Below are 19,883 nucleotides of genomic sequence, written 5' to 3'. Positions count from 1 at the left end.
TATAGTAAAAAATAAAGTCTCTCCTCCTCACAGAAGGTCTCTTTTAACCACCAAATACCAAGCATAACAAAAATGTGAAGACCTCAACCTATTTGGCATGTGAGAGTGTTCTAGCTGTGTGGCATTTGCGGAATGCTGACTCACACTTCCTGTTTCCCGTCCATTCAGGAAGTGGCAGGGTTTAACCCCTGGCTGCCGCGGCCATTCCACCCTCTTATCTCCAAGATACTGTCTGGGCCCCCAGGGGATGGTTTAGGATCAAAACCACTGTAATTTAGGAGAGTCCGTTGCTTTTAGAGGCTTCCTGTTGGCGATTCCTGTCTCTTACACTTAATGATGAGGTAAACATTTAGGTCATGAAGTTAGTAGGTTGTTGTCAGTGTTTTAATGTGATTCAAACTAAAATTAAAATCCTATACTTTCATTCGGTCTGCAAAAGTTCATCCAATTTCCATAACCGCTTATCCTGTTGAGGGTTGCAGGGGGTGCTGGAGCCTATCCCAGCTGACACTGGGCGAGAGGCAGAGTACACCCTGGACAGGTCACCAGACTATCACAGGGCTGACACATAGAGACAGACAACCATTCACACTCACATTCACACCTACGGACAATTTAGAGTCACTGATTAACCTGCATGTCTTTGGACTGTGGGAGGAAGCTGGAGTACCCAGAGAACATGCAAACTCCACACAGAAGAGCTCCCTCAGCCTGGGTTTGCATGTAAAGGACGTTTTAATGACGCTGTAACTAAACCAACTGGATTGAAATACAAGAACAAACCAAAGTTTTAAATAATGTAAATATTTTTATTTACAAAAACATGTATGAAAGTATAAATTCTCTCTAAAAAGCCCCCTTTTTTAATTACGTATCGCTGAATGACTGAAGGAATTTTTAAAAAGTGCAAAGTATCGTGCATGTAATCTCAGGCTGCTTGTTTTGGTACCATGCAAAGGTTTCATCTGTAACTTCACCTGTGCCAACTTACTTTCTCAGGTCCAAAGGCCTCTCAACACTGTGCATGTACTGTATTTGTATTTCCATACTCCTTCTTTTAACCGTCGTATATCAGTCCTAATCATGTCTCCTGGTTCTTGGCTGTTATCAAGAATGAGAGCCATCAATAGCAGGACAGTCAGTGTAAGAAAACTTTGCACTGAAGGTGTGAATGTTTCATTTATGAACATGTAGTTGCTAGAGACAGGAAGCCGTGAATAGCTTTCACATTCACTTAGAAAGCAGACTTAAAAAAGAGTCAATTTGAAATTCTTAAAAAAAATAAATTGTGTCCGTTGGTCCTCATCCTCTGTCCTTTCAAGTCTCATATTTCTCTTTAGCACGTTTTGCTGTCTTCAGGTTATCAGCAGGAAACCTTTTGTTTAATCACGGCTGCATCTCATATTGTCCCTCCGTGGCGATAAAGAAGTCGTTGAGAGTGTTCTGCAGAAATTCAAAAGTCGGCCGGTCCTCAGGCTTCTGCCGCCAGCACATTTTCATAATGTCATAGAGTTCCTCGGGGCAGCCGTCCGGACGAGGCATCCTGTACGACTTGTCCAGGCTCCTGATCACCTCTGGGTTGGTCATCCCTGATTCAGAAAAAGAAAATGCAGCTAGTGTTAGATTTTGATGTATTTTTAGTTATCATATAGTGTAATTTACTAAGTCTTTGGTTTCTAAACAATGTATTAAAGGAATACTTCACCCCCAGATAGCCATTGGTATATCAATTACTTACCCTGTGTTACATTAAATTAATGAAGAAAACACTTTTCTCGCATGCCTCTGATGAATGAAGAATCAAAACATTTATAAACAAACCTTGATGAATTGAAGGCATAGGGGTCCACATTTGACAACAGGGAAAATATATGAAAACATCCATTTACAAACTCTCTCACAACTCATGCAGTATAATCCAAGTCTCATTTATCCAGTCGTATGCTCATTTCTTCCCAGACAGCTCTTTCTGACAGGGAGCTGAACTGAAAGTGAAACTTATCTGTGTTCTCTTCAAAACCAGACTGCATTGACAAAAACAGTAATTTTACCTTGCTAAACACAGGAGCTGCTGGTCTACCACTGCCTTGATTGGTAGTTTGTTTTTTGGTATTGTGTGACTTTAGTGTTTTAAAGGGTTAGTTTGGATTCACCACATTCGCACAAAAGCACAAACAAACTACAGATCAAGGCAGCAGTAGACCAGCAGCTCCCATGTTCAGAGAGCTAAAATTGCTGGTTTTGTCAATGTGGTCTGGCTTCGAAAAGTGTGACTCTTCGTTCAGTTCCATGTTGGAAATGGCTGTTTGTTTGGGAAGTATTGAGCATACAACTGGTTAAATGAGACTTGGATTACACTACACAAGTTGTGTGAGAGTTTGTAAACAGATTTGATGTAGTTTTGCCCCTCTGACTTAAACTGATCCAGTATTTATTCCAATTTTTGGATTCTTCATTTGCCAGAGGCATGCAAGACAAATTCTATCTTTAAGCATTCAACATAACATCAGCGAGTCATTGATATACAAATAATTGTTTTGTGGATCAAGTATTCCTTTAAAACATGATTTGTGCTTAAGTACATTTCTCTCATACTTTATTTGCTTCTTATTTATTGTACCTGGGTAGGGTATTCTTCCATAGGTGACTATCTCTGTGAGGAGGATCCCAAAGGACCACACATCCGATTTGATGCTGAACGTGCCGAAATTAATGGCCTCCGGAGCCGTCCATTTGATGGGAAATTTAGCGCCTAGTTGTCAGAGAGTGGAAACAAAGCAGAGGAAATTGTGTTAGTGCGTTATGACAGTAGAGAATATGTAGGAGTGTGTATGTGTGTGTGAATGTGCCTTTGTTCCTTTTAATGTGGGGCGATATGACGACATGTACCTGGAGGTGACAGAGATTTGATTATGGGTAGAGAGATTACTGTGCCATTTATACCGAGGTGGCAATCTCTTTAATATCTCTGATTGTATTTGTCCTTTTTTGGCAATGATGGAAAAATATTCTGTTTGAATATTTTTCTGTGTGATAAATTTGTCAGGTTTTTACTTCACTTGAATAAACCCAAGACAGACATTCCTATCATCATTATATGTGAAATGATTTCTCAGTTGAATTTCTCAATAATTGACTATATAACAATATAGACTGTCATCACAATACAAAATAACCTGCACTATGGTAGTAGATTTTACCCACATCGCCCACCTCTCTGCCTCCACATGACAGTATAGGACGGATGTTGCATGAAAACCACAGCATGTTGTTGCAATAATAGTTGAGAAAGTGTGCATCTACTTTAAAGATTTATTGAAGATCTGTTGAAGTGGGGAGAGTTGATATATTCCAGTTAAAATGAAATGGTGCTGAGTGCAGTATTTTTAGACATCAGGCAGAAAACAAAGTACTTCATGTTCATGAACACAGGTGTAGCTCGATGTGGCGATCTGAATCATTGGCAAGGGCCCCCACCCCCATTCCACGGGCTCCAGTGCAACCATACCGCCTTCACTACGTCACCTGTTTTCCCCTTTTGCTCCTGTCATTATAGAAGGTGTGGGATTGAGTCCTAAAACCTGGAAATCACCCAGAAGTAACCCAGGTCCTTGGTGTACGACATAAAATACAACAGGAAATACCCCACTTGTCAATTTCGAAGCTTTTATCTGTCTGAAAAAGACATTTGCAAACAGAAACTGAGGTTAAAGAAAATCACCGTGCCCAACACGGCCTTACAGCCTCATTGAGGTGGCAACGTTATGTCTTGTGACTGTGGTGTAGTTTGTTTATAGCCTAGTGTTAGCTTTTAACTTCTGCATTTACGCTTCAAACTTCATAAAAGTAGAGTTAATTTGTGAAGAGTATCTTGCTGAATAAAAAAAACCCTGCAAGTATTAGATTGAGATTATTTTCTGCAATAATCCAAAATCAAATCAGCCCACAAAAAACTGCTTGTGCAAGTGACCTTTAGAGTTGGAGTCTCAAACAGGCCTGTTGGTTTAACTGTTGTCAAGGAAACCTAACATGGGTAGTTCTTCCATCTTGCCTGTTTCAAAAAAACAGGCAAAAACTATATTTAAATTTTGCCGTTTATTGGTAAGAGTTATCCCTCTAACACACATCTCTTGTTCCTTTGAGTTTATTATAAGCTCCACTTGGACAAAAACATCTGCCAAATGAGTGTGATGTAATTTAGACCGTCATGCTCCTGATGCAAATTTGCATTTACTCAAATAACGGAGGCATGACATGACCTTCTCTGCCTTACTTTGCCTCTGATCGGCTTATCCTGAAATTCTTACCCTAACCCTAACCAGTCTCACTCCTCATGCCTAAACCTAACAAATCCAACCAACAAGGCAACAAGTATGCGCGAATCAGAGAGAGAATAGGGTCGATCATGCCTTCGTTATCCTAGGACATGCAAATTTGCTTCCTGGATCAGGCAAACTTTACAGAAAAATACAATTTAACTGACAAATACAAAAAAAACATGTTTTAGAATGCCTTTTTGGTTAATTTTAGTGGGGATGGGGTGTTGTATTGGGGGACTTGAGCTCCTGAAACCTTGGGCTACTGCCCTGGATGCATATATCGTCCACTGTGGGGAGACACTGCACATACTGCACCTTCTTGAGCTGTGTACTCGGACTCGATGATCCTGGCCAGACCAAAGTCTGCTATCTTGCAGTGCAGGGTTTCGCTGACCAGAATGTTGGCTGCACGCACGTCTCGGTGGATGTAGTTCTTCCTCTCGATGTACGCCATGCCTTCAGCTATCTGTCATATGGAGAGGAGAACAAGAGTATGAGAAGGGAATTACGGCATACTGAATCCATGGACTAGATGGTGGTCTTGTGCACATACTGCATGTGTCTGTTTTCTTTTGGTCAGTGTCCACAGCACAGTTGAGTAGCTACAGCGTGTGTGAGCACTTGTGTGTGATAATGGCAGCAAAGTGGGTTTTACAGGATGTGCCAACTATCAGGAAGTCAAATGGCTTTTTTTTGGAGGGGCAAAAGAGTTCTGAGGGAGCTCACTGTAAATGGAAAAAAACAGCATGATTTCCTGTCCGGATGTTAATAATTGACGTAGGGCGAGGCTTTCAAGCCAGACGAGCAAAAGCCCCACCACAGAAACCACACAGCTACTGCTGACAGTTTCCACGTGTATTCACATCATAGCTGGTGTCAAAGCACACTCTCTAACAGCCAGGGTACACAGCAGCTTGTGTGGGTATAAATAGAGTTTGAGGTCAGTGAGAAGGCTAGTGTTTTTGTCAGAGAATGTAAAAATCAGTGAATTAAGTTAAATGTCACGCTGTGGTAAACAACAGCAGCAGCAGTGAGATAAATGTCTACAAAAAAAAACTGACACACTCACAGGCAATGTTAAAGAAAGTTCCTGTGTTTGTCTAATTTTCTGAGAAAAAGCTTGCATTATATCATGGAGAGGAGTGAGTTAGATGAGTTAACAGTGTGATGAAATGGTCACGTACAAGATACGATCCTGCACATTCATGGAGATCATGTTGTTGAAATGGTGCAGTTACAGTAAAAAAAGTTTCCCACCTGCGCTGACATGTCTATCAGCTTGTTCAGCTTTATCTTTTTTCCGTCATCTGATTTCAGAAAGTCCAGGAGACATCCTGCAAATGAGAAAAGAAGAAGCACAACTCATAAATGACACATGATGTCTTTTCACAGAAATGTTGTTTCACAGAAACGTCTTACAGTTTTAAACAGATTACACAGAATCACATATTTTTCCTCTTACCTGTAGTGCTATTTGTCAGTCTAGATTGTTTTGGTGTGAGTTGCAGAGTGTCAGAGATATCAGCCATAGAGATGTCTGCCTTCTCTCCAGTATAATGGAACTAGATGACACTCAGCTTGTGGTGCTCAAAGCGCCAAAAAATATATTTGAAAAACTCAACAGTAATGTCTCTTTCCAGAAATCATGACTCGGTTACTCGAGATAATCCACAGACCTTGTTGTGAGCAGTTTCATGTCGGAACTATTGTTGTTTTTTTTACTGAACAACACCTGGCAACCGTATCACCACACAGAGGGAAGAGTGCATCTACTCATGGACGAAAGGCTTGTGACGGTGTGAGATATACACCTAAATGGGATCCTCCTCGGCTGAGCTGTAACATAAGCCAGCTCAGTGGGGCTAGGTGAGCTAGTAATCGATGCACACTTCCTTCTGCAAGTGATACAGCTGGTGGGTGTCAGCCAACCATATCATCGAGTATCTCTTTATAGCACCATGAACAGAGTGCAATCTAGTTCCTCTATATTGGAGAGAGGGCAGACATTGCTACAGCCGATATCTCCAACACTCTGCAACTCACACCAAAACAGTCTAGATTGATACACAGCACTACAGCTAAGAGGAAGAATGTATATTTTTTGATTGTCTGTCCCTTTAAGGCTCCGATAATGCAAACACTTCGATTCAGTACAACCCTGTAAATGCTATATTTACTTGTAAAGTAGTAATCTCAGTAATCTCTGAGTTTATGGTGTTTCAGGTAGTTTGCCCTCACCCCAACTTAGTGCACAACATCATAATAAAATGACCAAATTGAATTAAGTCTCTGACTGTCATAAAATGAGTTTTTAGACCACTTGCTCCTGTGTTCAGTGATGTTAAATTACTGTTTATCTCAGTGGAGTTTGGCTTTGAAGAGAGAGATATAACAGCTTTTGCTCCCCATCAGAAATTGCGACGGCAAGGTAGATCAGTGAAAATATCCTGTATGTAGCATACACTTAAACTGATACTGATCCCCACTCTCTCTCTTCTTGTACATACCAGCTCCCATAGCAGCTCTTTTTCTCTGCTCCTATGGCAGCTCGACTCCTCTCCTCACCACTTATGTATAACAAGAACTCTGTAGCTGTTGCTGTGTCTCATGTGTGACCAAGACTGGATGAGGAGAGACTCACTGTTGAGGTCGAGAAATATCCCGAGCTAAACAACCCACAATAAAAAAGACAATAGCCAAAAAGATACTTCCTGGCAAGTCATAGCTCTGGAGATTGGCTCTTCAGGGGAGAAATGTTTAATTAGGGGCTCTGTACATATGATTTAAAGCTAATGTTAAGGTGGAGGAAGTACAGATCTCTTCGTAAAAGCAGTGATAACTTTGTGCGGTCGTCTGTTAATGACTTGCAGCATGATGCGTCCAGTGAGTGCTAGGGGTGGCACTTGATGCGTTGTGCTGCAGTGGTGCCAGTGGGTATGGATGCGTATTATACAGTCCCACTGCAAAAAATCCGACCTATCCCTGTAATCATTCCAAAAATCTCCCCGCCTCCCCTTTACTTTTTGTCTTACCATTGACCATGAACTCGGTGACAATAAGAATGGGTTCCTTAGTGACCACAGCATGGAGGCGCACCAGTCGTTCATGCTGCAGCTGCTTCATCAGGTTGGCCTCCTGCAGGAACGCCTCAGGCTCCATTGTTCCCTCCTTTAAGGTCTTGATAGCGACCTTCTGGGTGTTCTTATAGTAACCTGCAGTTAGAATTAACACTGGGTGTTTAACTCACTGTTCTTGTCTGTCTAGGCTTATAAAATGTTGCTGATGAGAGGATGAATTGTGAACTTTCTCTCACCCATCCACACTTCTCCAAACTGCCCGGCCCCCAGTTTCTTCACCATTTTCAGCGTCTCTCTGGGAATCTCCCACTCGTCCTGAGCCCACGGCTGCTCGGGTGGTTTCGCCTTACAAGGGGCATACAGCCGTTGACACAAACCATCTGCGGTACCTGCATCCAAACGTGAGACACATAGCTGTAATAAACAATCCTTGCCTTTGTGCTAAATTTAGTGTCTGAAGAAGTCTGATGAGCTTTTGTTTCCTCAAATAATCTTAAAAGCTTGTTTGCGTGCACTTGTCTCTCATGAGCTGCTGTGCATTGGCAGCCATTCTAGAGATTTGGCCTTCTTATCTTGTGGTTTAGTCGCACAGGAGTGGAAAGACTATCACTCCTCTCACACAGGAAATGCACAACGCATCACAAGGGTCTAACTTCCCCCATCGATTCAAAGTCAATGCAGAAGTCTTAGAATTCACAGCAGTGAACCAAAACTGAATTCAAATCAACAGATGGTGTTAGTTTTTGGATTACTGATTTGGAAACATTTAGAAACCTGTATGTAGGGATACTTACTTTTAAATAGTTAAGTTCTAAAAGAAAAGTTTTGTGGATTAATAAAATGTGTTTATTACTTACGGGTGTAGTATTTAACCAGCTCCTGTAGCGATGGGAATGTGGTGGAGGGTGAGATGTAGTAGCCACCTTTGTCCATACAGCGGATCTTGTAGTGTTTTACCACATCTCCTTGCTCCGATGTGTGATCTCTGACTGACAGCGAGAAAGACCCTAAGAGGGAAACATATAGATCTTAGTTACATGTCGACATTAATACTTGTCTTGAAATTGTAACTGTTATTGTAAAGTATGGTTTGTGGCGTGATCACACAAAGAAACTGATGGCAATCACCTTTACAGGTCTCGCTCTCTCGCACTAGAAAGGCGCCCGGTTTATTTCCGGGAGCTAAAAGTAGTCGTTCAGTCTCTCTCCTACTCATGTCCTTGAAAAACCATCTGCAGGAGACAGAACCACAAAATACACTTTATGTAACCAGTTAAAGCACATACATTTATATTTAACAGTCCATAAAATTTAGATTTTCTTAACATTCATGGCGTTATTTCTTACTTTTCCACCTCCAGCGTATCTGCTCTGGCTACATAATTGCATGGTATGAGGCCCTCCTGTCCTGTCACCAACGATCTAGCAACCCACCAATCTCCATTTCTACAAACACAGCAGATCGTTTACATTTTGTCAGATCAAAAGTACTTCTGTTGCTGAGAACGTACTATAGTGACGAAAGGACGAGGCGACTTACTCTTGTAAAACCTTAAGTTTGTCTCCCTTTCTGAAAGGTAGATCGTTCTCGTTGGTCGCTTTGAAGTCATGTTGAGCCACAAACACGATGTCTTCTAAAGAGAAGCAGAGCAAACTGTTGATTCAACCAAAACGATCTTCCAAAAACAACAGTAATTTCAATTATTGATTGTGAATGTTGACTTCTTTTTTGTTTTGTTTGGCTGCTATGCTGGACGTAAAAGTTAAAGGGCACGTTGTATATTTTTAAACCTGAACCCTATTTCGTCATGTTTTTGCGTCTTAGTGACTAAAAGGAACAACAGTTTTTGAAAGTGGTCACAAGGCTGCAGCCAAAAACGGTGAAATGGGCTCCAGTGTAACCACTTGAGGCATGTTCATACCATCAGATTGTGCCCACTAAGGCTCTGGTCACACAGAAAGCATTTTAGCATCTCTTTTTTCATCATCTTTTTTCGCATTGTCTATTTGGATCATTTGAGAGGCAAATTCTTCTGTGGTGGTCATGACAACAAGTTTACAGTTGGTAAACAATGGAGGAAAAACTGGTGGTGGCTAGCTATAGAGCTATACGGCCCAACAATAGACAGCAGGTTGTCAAACTCCCCCTGGGTCATCCTAAAATATAGGCAAAGCTCCTGGACCAACTCACTGGTACTCCCTGTGATCCACCCTCTTTTTTAGGGTCTCATGTACCCATACAGATCTCTGTTTCCCTGTGCCCAACAAACTATTTGCTGACAGCCTCTCACCCTCAACCAGAGCTACAGCAAGTACCCTCTGCCTCAACATTTTAGGAATTAGATACTGATTACCATGAAATAAGACTGATAACACAGGAAGGTTAATGTAAGCAGGTCATGGGGTGGTCCCACTTTCCGTGTGATCGGGGCCGAACAGTGATTATTGTTTCTGGTTTCTGGTTCAACAAAAAGGATCTTACTCTTTAACAAAAAGGTCTATCTCTGTAGGGATCCTTTCCATAATGTTGTCAGACACGTGGAATAATAATCTGAGCCTGTCAGAGACAAAAACAAACACTTTTGATGGACGTAACTATAAAGTGACAGCGCAAACATGCCCTAAATGTTACATTGCAGCCTGTTTCACCTCTTGCTCTCACGCAATATTGGACCAATTTCAAAAATGAATGTTTCCATCAGTCACTTAGAGACAAAGACACGAGAAGTTGGAGTCCAGGTTGAAAATGACTGAACTCACCCTTCAAATAGTAAAAGAACATACAGCACAAGCATAGTTTTTACACTTTCTGTGTCAGTGACATGAAAACGACTGTCTTTTGTTAACGATCTCATCTTTTCCCCAGAAGAAAACAGAGGAAACACAACCAAGATTTTGATCGCTAAACATAGCCTCTTCTCACTGCCACTAATGTCTCTCTGCACAGCGACAGCCGACTGCTTTAGACACAGTTAATGTTCAGTGGAAAGTTTGTTATGTGTGTTGTGTTCAGTGATTACCATTATCCACATATGTGTTTCCACCTCGTGCCTAAAGAGGAAAAAAATACGTTCTTAAATATTCCATATTTCAAATACACCAAAGAAAAACACAATTTAAAGTGATTAAACCACGTTCATTTCACATCACAGTAAAGTACAATACCCAAGTGGTGTACTTACTATGTGATTTGACGAGTTGGAAACCCGAGAGTTGTATTTTCCTTTGTAGAATTTGTCATCTTTTACTTGTTTCTGGCCACTGCAAGCGCAGCCCATCCTGCATGTATAATGGCAATCCTCCTCAGTTATACTAACAGGGTTTACTCAATGTAACAGTACAACACAGCACTGCATGATGTCGTGCAGTTCGTTCCACGCTATCAAATTCAACCAGTTCCTGCTAAGAGCCTCAGATAGTCACAGTATATTCATTTCTGTGCTCTTACCTGAAAAAGCAGATGAGCTTTACAGAAGCTGTTTTCAGTCTCCACTCCTCCCACTGCAGGGCCCAGTCTGTGAGTTCATGCCCAGGGCTGAAAAAAATAATAATTTAAAATCACTCAAAATTCGCTAAATCATCGGTGGAGTCCCTTTTTAGTTTAATGTCTTGATAACAAGTGTGCTTAAAGCCAAATGCTTCTCAGAAGAGGAAGTGGAAAACATGTTTTCATTTTTATTTGGTAGCATTTGCATTTACAGTTTATGACACAGTCATGTTGTCCTGTCAGTTAAAAATAGAGAAAAAATGAAGTGCTAAAAATAACAATTGAGAACGAGAAGCAGAAGATTACAGGGAACTCTTATGTCAATGTAAAGCAAAATGCTTTTTACGCATGGTGCACTTGTTACTGCTGTTTCTGAATCTGTTTTTTTAAATAAGATTCTCACATAGAAACATTTAAACAGATGATGAATATTAAAAAAGAAGTCCAAAAAAGAGTCATAACAATAGTTATAAGAGCCAATTTAAGCACCATTACTTACAGCTCAATAACCTCAATGTTTATCACGGATGTTTAACTTCATGGTCGTACATGCAAATGTCAAAATGGCAGCACTTGTCTTATTACGATGTCCCATAGACAGTATGCAACTAAACCTTCAGAGAGCAGGACGCTTGGACTTCACACACTGCTGGTTATTAAATGGCTTTAGCTGTCACCTTCTTTGTGTTGCAACTGTAACAGGAATATTATTAAAAAACAAAACAATAAATGAATAAATAAAATTTTAACTATGCCATAAAATTACGTGCAAAACTTGCTCTCAGAAAACCAACTGTCATGGTGACAATCTTCGAGATTTTATCACCCAACAAATATACAGTGACGTGTGAATAAAACTGTGACCATTATATTACAAGTAGAAGTCACAACTTTTTTTAGCCTTTATTTATATCGAAGGGCAGCTTTTTTTTAAGAATACATCCCATACATGTTTTCATGATATAATTTTAAGAAGAATTACCTTTATTATCACTGACCTTTGCATCCTTTCTTTACCTCATGAAAAATTTAAGCGCGCTTTTAACTCACCACACACCGCACACACACTAGGGATTGTGTTTTGCTTAGTCTAATTTTATTTTCATGTATAATGTCAAGATATTTCTTGTAACCATTTGTGAGATTTTTGTCTCCTAATGGTTGCTGTAAATGTTCCACTGTTACAGTTCCAACTAACTGTGCGACTTTACGGCACACCAGTATGACTTATTTCAATCTTTTTTCATCTAAAACATGACAAAAGTTTATTAAGTTCACTCTTTTTAATTCTAAATTTTACTTTTAATGAATAAATGATAAATACCTTGAAACTTGCCCCCCAGCTTGTGTCCTCAAAAGTACTCCAGATGCAAGACGTCTTCAATTTCCTTACTGAAAACCAGCAGCACGTCAGTGTGTCACTCTCACTTGCTCATGAGTCTCTCTCTTGCTCTCCGTTTCCTTTTTTTCTTATCTCTCTATCTCTCTCGCAGTAAAGACCAGGGCCTCCCTCCATGGGGGACTTCATTGAGTTTACTGTAAATAGATAGTGGTGTGTCTATTTATTTTTCTCCAGTAATTCTCTTTTCCGTCGCCTCTGCTGCAGATCATCTAACATAACAGCACAAAGATCGCCCCCCACCACTGTCCCATGATTAAACCATAATTATCTCACTTTGAGCAAACCTTTAACTGGTTAATTTGTAAAGTGGATAAAAGCAGACTTCGGAGGTAGCACAGCCAAAGAGAAGGACGTTTACCAATTGATACAGTCAGTTGTATTTCAAAATGTGCTGTTGGACAGTCAATGATTTCTGTAAATAAGTTAGTGTGATTGCAGTGGAAAAAGGGTTGTACTGTAAATGTATCTGTATGGGTGGTAAGTGTTGATAACAGATGTGGTTGAGTGCTGAGTACTATATTTATATATAAGAGAGAGCATTGTTTCCACAAACATGTTTCTCAGTTCCTCTAGTAGTTTAAGCAAGTGTACTGTCTATCCCTACAATGCTTAGTAAACTGCTCACAGCTATAAGGTTATTGTTGTGTGGTTTTTACTTCTGCTTTTTGTTGTGTTACACGTTAAGGGAGGTGCATGTATTTGCCATTTTTAGACATGCAGTGTCAATGGGTGACATCTGGAAAGAAGAGGAACATCATAAGACCACCCAAAGAAGCATCTTCTCTGATCTCTTCTATCATCAGCTGCTGTGTTTCATGTTGAATATTGAAAACATATAAATATTTTTAAATGAGGGACTCCTCCTGCCAAAGTCACAATATTTCCAAACAAAATTCTTCACAGTACGGATTGGAATAATTGTCCGTGCTCTACTGTCAATGTATTTGTCACATGTTATTATATAAGGTACAATGCCAGTGAAATGTAAAGTTAATTCAGTTCCTCTAGTTTGTGCATTATAAAAAAAGAGTGCAATAATAAATATATGTGTGTGATTAAGGGGCCTGTTTCCATACCGAGGATCCCCGTCAGGATGCTGTTGAAGTGTAAGACTGGAAATTCCTCAGTATTGGAGGGGATATCTGGATATCGCTGGAGTTTCTTCAAGCGTCTGAGGTGGAACAATATGCAACACCCAAGTCAGGCCGCCAGTGACATGGACACCATGATACCTGTTGACATTAAAATCCCTGCTTCTTCCCAAAGTCAACCATCAGCTCCTGACTTGGCAATAAAGCATCTTTTTTTATGTGTCTTTTTATTGTTTACGTATTAATGTAGTCCAAACCAGATTAGTGGTGAAGGTGATTTTTTTTCTGGATGAGATTGATCACAGGATGTGTAGCAGAAAGGTAGCTCAGTGTGATGAACAGATCTTTGTAATTCCTTAAGTTGCACATTCATGTCCAAACACTGAACTCACAAAGACTCCATTTGTACTTGTTTGTAAGAAAGTTGTTGAAGGACTTGTTTTTTGGCCAGACGTAGCTGGAAAGAAAATAACAAACTGCCTTGTAGAGTGTTCAGCCTAACAGTCTAATGTGGTTTAAGCTACAACACTCAGAGGAAAGACAGAATGGCTGTCTACTTCAATAGCTCACAGTGTTAGAGGACTGATTAGAGATTCTGATGTTGTGGGTTCAATGCTAGTTGATGCTCAGTGAATTTTGAATGCCTTTGTCCAAATGAAGTGTGTGATTTTTCTCTGTATATTTCCATGCACTGCGTGGACTGCCATGAAATGTAATACTAGTACAAGTCAAGATTGAAAACATCCTTATAATGGTGATGTTGATAGGTTAATAGAGTTTGAGCCTATGTCCTGAAAGCAGAGAGCCAGCCTTCTGAACAACTGTCGCCAATTAATTCCTTCTACTAGGACACCTTAACAGCTGACTTTTGAATGCCTTTGTCCAAAAGAGAGACTGAAAATCTTCAACAAAGAAAGCTCATGTGTCTCCAGTTCATTAGTTCAATGGGATAGAAGACTGAGGATCAGAGGATGATCAGAGGATCAGGGTTCAATTCTCAGGTGAGCAGTTAGTCTATTTTGCAAGCTGATGTCTGAAGGAGAAAGTTAAAATGTCTAAGAAACACAGACCAAGTGGCTCTGGCCTGGTAGCTCAGGCTCTTAGAGGTCTGGTTGGAAGTCCTTAGGATGAATGTTCAATCCTAGTCCAGGGCAGGTGAATTTTAAATGCCGCTGTCCAGAGGACAGAGTGAAAGGCTCCATGAAACACCACAGAAGTATGAGGTGGAATAGCTCATGCTGTTAAAGAGCTGCTTGGGAATTCTGAGGTCAGAGGTTAAAATATAAATACTATGACCTTTTTTCATGATTTTGGACGACAAACTACCCTATGAGCTTTTTCATCATTTTGGACAACATGCTATACTATAAAGTTTTTTTCATGGTTTTGCACGACATACTATACTTTATTATTTTTCACAACTTTGGACGACATACTTTATTATGATGTATTTTCATCATTTTAGGTGACGTGCTATACTCATGAAAAAACATTATAGTATAGCATGTCGTCCAAAATCATGAAAAAAACATCATAGCATAGTATGTCATCCAAAATCATGAAAAAAAGTCATAGCATACCATGTCGTCCAAAATCGTGAAAAAAAGTCAGTATAGTATGTCGTCCAAAATTATAAAAAAAGTCATAGTATAGTATATCGTCCAAAGTCATAAAAAACGTCATAGTATAACATGTCGTCCAAAATCATGAAAAAAAGTCATAGTATAGCATGTCGTCCAAAATCATGAAAAAACTTCATAGTATAGTATGTCGCCCAAAATCATGAAAAAACTTCATAGTATAGTATGTCGCCCAAAATCATGAAAAAAAGTCATAGTATAACATGTCGTCCAAAATCATGAAAAAAAGTCATAGTATAGCATGTCGTCCAAAATCATGAAAAAACATCATAGTATAGTATGTCGCCCAAAATCATGAAAAAAAGTCTTAGTATGGTATGTTGCCCAAAATCATGAAAAAAAGTCATAGTATAGTATGTCGTCCAAAATCATGAAAAAACTTCATAGTATAGTATGTCGTCCAAAACCATGAAAAAAAGTCATAGTATAGCATGTCGTCCAAAACCATGAAAAAAACATCATAGTATAGTATGTGGTCCAAAATCATGAAAAAACGTCATAGTATAGTATGTCGTCCAAAATCGTGAAAAAAAGTCATAGGATAGTATGTCGTCCAAAATCGTGAAAAAAAGTCATAGTATAGTATATCGTCCAAAATCATGAAAAAAACATCATAGTATAGTATGTCGTCCAAAACCATGAAAAAAAGTCATAGTATAGTATGTCATCCAAAATCGTGAAAAAAAGTCATAGGATAGTATGTCGTCCAAAATCGTGAAAAAAAGTCATAGTATAGTATATCGTCCAAAATCATGAAAAAACGTCATAGTATAGTATGTCGTCCAAAATCGTGAAAAAAAGTCATAGTATAGTATGTCATCCAAAATCGTGAAAAAAAGTCATAGGATAGTATGTCGTCCAAAACCATGAAAAAAAGTCATAGTATAGTATGTCATCCAAAATCGTGAAAAAAAGTCATAGGATAGTATGTCGTCCAAAACCATGAAAAAAACATCATAGTATAGTATGTGGTCCAAAATCGTGAAAAAAAGTCATAGGATAGTATGACGTCCAAAATCGTGAAAAAAAGTCATAGTATAGTATATCGTCCAAAATCATGAAAAAAAAGTCATAGTATAGTATGTCGTCCAAAATCGTGAAAAAAAGTCACAGGATAGTATGTCGTCCAAAATCGTGAAAAAAAGTCATAGGATAGTATGTGGTCCAAAATCGTGAAAAAAAGTCATAGGATAGTATGTCGTCCAAAATCATGAAAAAATAATATGACTGTTCACCTGAGAACTGAACCCACATCCTCTGACCTTCATACCAGTCCTCCATCTGCCTGAGCTAACAAACTAAAGACACTATTGTGCCTCCTTGATGATTTTCTCTTGCTCCTTTAGACAAAGTATTAAAAAAAGAAACAAAGTACATCCAAGTATAACTAATTTTAAAAAAAATCATACAATATGTCGAAAACCTAAATAATTGTTGTTGAAAACACCTCAAGTTCTAATTTCACAAGACAAAAAATTACAGATTTAGACCAAAGTCAGGTGACATGGTAAAAAATGGGGAGTCCCTGGAGAACTGCAGACGTGGTGGATGGTCAATGCATGGGACTTTCACAATGTACAGTAGGTTTGACTGTTACCCTGAATATTGTATGTAAAAAAAATTAAAAATTAAAAAAAATAACTCATAAAATATCTTAGTACAGTATGTCTTTAAATGAGAGTTTGCTTCTGTGCTTGGTTCTGGCTTTGACATTTTCTGGTTCAAAAATCTGTCCCAGTTAAATTTGTAATTGATTAGCCCTGCTGTAGTACATGTTTACAGAGCTTCTGTAACACAGTATACATTCTTGCCACAAGATGGACCGGTGAACTAGTCTTGACTCTGAGGATTGTGTGTTTGTAGAGTTTTGTGTGAAAGGAACTGAAGGCCTGCCCCAAATATAGATATCAGTGATTTAAACAAATAATAGCCCGGGCTATTAATTGAAGTTTTACTGTATCAGGGTTCATCTTTTAAGATGAAAGGGTCTTTGGGCAGAGGTCATTGCTTTGCAAGTTACAATTAAGTCTCAAGTCTTTCCCCTCAAGTCCTAAGGGAAGTCTGACAAGTCCCAAGTTTTAAACTTTTAGTTTTGAGTCCTTAACAAATCATAATGTGCTCTTAAATAAAAGTGATGCTAATATTTAATTTGCATTAATTAGTTTGAGTTAGATACATTCGGTATTGATCTACCCACCCTTACTTCTGATACTCTTTGAGGAGGGCTCTTAGAGTGTTATGTTTAAGTAGTGAATAGGACCCACAATGCAACAATTCAGACTTGGAGACAAAAAGTCAAAAGATAACAAGAATTTGCTGAAATGTTCCAAGTAAAAATATCACCAAACAAAAACTCTACAAACACACAATCCTCAGAGTCTCAGGGACAGACACAAAGCAGGGCAAGGCTGGCGTTAGACTGGAAATGAGACCTGAAGCACAGGAGACAGCAGTCATGGAAAAAGAGCTGACAGAAAGAGGCAGCGAAACATTCACGAAGGTTCCTCAATCAGAGGTGTTACCACCATGGGAAACGGACGATTTGACAAATACTGGAGGTTGAACTGGAGTCTTTATAGTGAGCAGGCAGGTGAGTTCTTGATGGGCTGATTGACGGCAGGTGTGCAGTGGAGGCACAGAAGGCAGGGATGAACACGAGAGGGAGAGTGGCCAGCCACGCCCTGCAGCAAGGGAGAGACTAACACAGACAGGGGAGAGAGACAGACAAGAAACACTAGTATAATATATTCAAAGTCTATGTAATGACTGTGATCACCTGTGGACACATAAAGCAGTCCATGGCTGAGGTTCATTGTGTGGGTTGTTGTTGCTCCCCAGTGCTGACACTAGAGGGCGTAGAAAGTCATGTTTTAAACCCTTACTCTCCCAAAGTAGGTCCATTACAAGACACTTCTCCTGCTTTCCCCTAAATTCATGTCATTTCTATTTATAGACAACCCTTACATTGACCTCCTGTGTAGGAGTGAGTCAGTAGAGTGTTGAAATTTGGGGATTTTTATTGTGTAGTGCTTGTGTATCTGTATCTGGTGCAGAGGGCCGGGTGCGGATGTGAGTACAGATGCAAAAGTCTGTCACAGTTGGGGGGGGGGAAAATTGCAAGCTTGTGTGCGGTCAGTGTATCAAAGTGTAACAATGCTTTGGGTTTTCACACCATACAGCACAGTTAACCAGGTCTTTCCTATTCTCACCCACACAATGCACTGTAGAGGGAATTCACCCCTCTTCTTCTGCGATGGAAACAATAAACACAAAACAATATGTCCTTGAGTTATCTAGCGGTAATTATGACCCTTTTGTTCCTGGTTTGTATGCTAAATGACGATTAAATGTTATTAAGGTCGTATCAAATAATCTTGTGAGGAAGATATCAGTCAGAGTATGTTGTAACCTATAAGTGCGGGGAACAATAAATCTTGCAGCACCGGAAGTGTTTGTTTCCTATGGGGGGCTTTATACAACACGCAACGTGGGGATATTACTCTCCGGGCAACACTTCACAGGTTTTTGTTTGGACCACCTGTGCTGTGTGTGGGGACTGTGCTGTGCTGTAGTTCTCTGAAGGAACAACCTCACTTCAGTGCACACACACATACACACAAACACACACACACACACACACACACACACACACACACAGGCTGCAGGTGCATGGTGAGTGTTATTGAGTGCGTCCTGGTTACTAACTGCTGTTTCTCTTTATGCTCTCCTTCTTCTGGTTTTCCATCAGCCCTTGTTTTCTTCCCAGGGCTTGGCGGATGCTTGTGTACAGCCCTGCTGGGGTCCCCAGACATTGCATCCTGCCTGCAGAAGGGTCATAAGTGGTCCCACAGGATAACCTGAACAACGGTGGGAAAGAAAGGGAGCGTGGGTCTCCTTTGCTAGCGCGGTCCTGGCCAAAAGCATACACGCTGCCAATGAGCGCTTTCATAAGTGTGAGTGTGCACTGCATGTGACTGAAAATATGTGCTTATATGCATGTTTTAGATTTATGTGTGTGAGTGTGTGTGGTCAAACTGGACATTCATTATGTAAAAAATATAAGTTAAATTGATGTAATAGTTGCTAAAAGCTGCATTGTAAGTGCTCGGTCATTGTTTATCAAAGCTTTGATTTATTCACACACACACAAATCAACACACAGGGACACACTTTCCTCAATTTTGATCCCCCTCTACATCACAAGAGGCCCCTCTTTGACTTCCTGTCTGTGTGGGAACCATTTCTATCCTCTGTCACACATGGAGTGAGAGAAGGTCTCGCTCCTACATTTGCTCTAAAAAGACAAAGTGATTGTCAATAAACAAGGAACAATTGAACTCCCCCTTGCATTCAACAGGCACTTCTGCTTTTCCTCTGGGATGCTCATGAGCTTTGGGAGAGCTTCACTTTTCCTATTGCTTTTCCTTCTTTAGTCACCGGACATCAAGCACACTGATAAAACTGTATTGTGGCTTTATTTGTGGGGTTTACTGTACTGGCAGGACTTCCTGCTTGATACATATTATATATAGGGCTGGATATCGATACTCAACTTAAAGTTTCAAAATGTCTCCAGTCAAATGATACCTGCATAAAATCTCTTTTTACGCCAGGGGTTTGATTCGAGACCGTCACAACTTTCCGCTGGATCAGGAAATTTTCTGCTCAGGTATCTGGAGTTGCTCATTTTGATGTCTGCCTGGTTAGCATGAGCTAACACAGCAGCAGCAGCTAACATCCAACACTGAGCCGTTAAAACGGTCCCCAACAAACTCACACCAAAATGTCTTGACTGTCATTAAACCTGTTAATAACAGTAACGTCAGATGTGTGATGCTAACAGTTCAGCTAACAGAACTCTCCCAGG

At 39.9% G+C, this 19,883-nt stretch overlaps 1 protein-coding gene across 2 annotated transcripts; it reads right to left on the bottom strand.

The window, feature by feature from the left end:
- Nucleotides 1–788: 788 nt before the first annotated feature.
- On the bottom strand, nt 789–12,605 carry blk (BLK proto-oncogene, Src family tyrosine kinase). Of its 2 annotated transcripts, none has more exons than XM_078173780.1 (14): nt 12,208–12,605; nt 10,845–10,931; nt 10,579–10,675; nt 10,417–10,447; nt 8,937–9,027; nt 8,744–8,842; nt 8,525–8,628; nt 8,254–8,403; nt 7,633–7,785; nt 7,352–7,531; nt 5,577–5,653; nt 4,635–4,785; nt 2,621–2,752; nt 789–1,589 (listed from the first exon to the last, which is right to left on the bottom strand). In XM_078173780.1, the coding sequence occupies exons 3-14, from the start codon at nt 10,672–10,674 to the stop codon at nt 1,387–1,389; spliced, it is 1,467 nt and encodes a 488-aa protein (XP_078029906.1). In that variant the 5' UTR covers nt 10,675; nt 10,845–10,931; nt 12,208–12,605; the 3' UTR covers nt 789–1,386. The 2 variants fall into 2 exon arrangements, with proteins under 2 accessions (XP_078029906.1, XP_033504442.1); XM_033648551.2 differs by having other exon boundaries at nt 8,937–9,030; nt 12,208–12,600.
- Between the last annotated feature and the right edge of the window lie 7,278 nt (nt 12,606–19,883).

The sequence above is a fragment of the Epinephelus lanceolatus genome, chromosome 13 (assembly GCF_041903045.1).
Source record: "Epinephelus lanceolatus isolate andai-2023 chromosome 13, ASM4190304v1, whole genome shotgun sequence".
Classification (NCBI taxonomy): domain Eukaryota; kingdom Metazoa; phylum Chordata; class Actinopteri; order Perciformes; family Serranidae; genus Epinephelus; species Epinephelus lanceolatus.
Note: the sequence above shows the minus strand (reverse complement) of the source record. Positions and strands in the feature narration are given on the sequence as shown.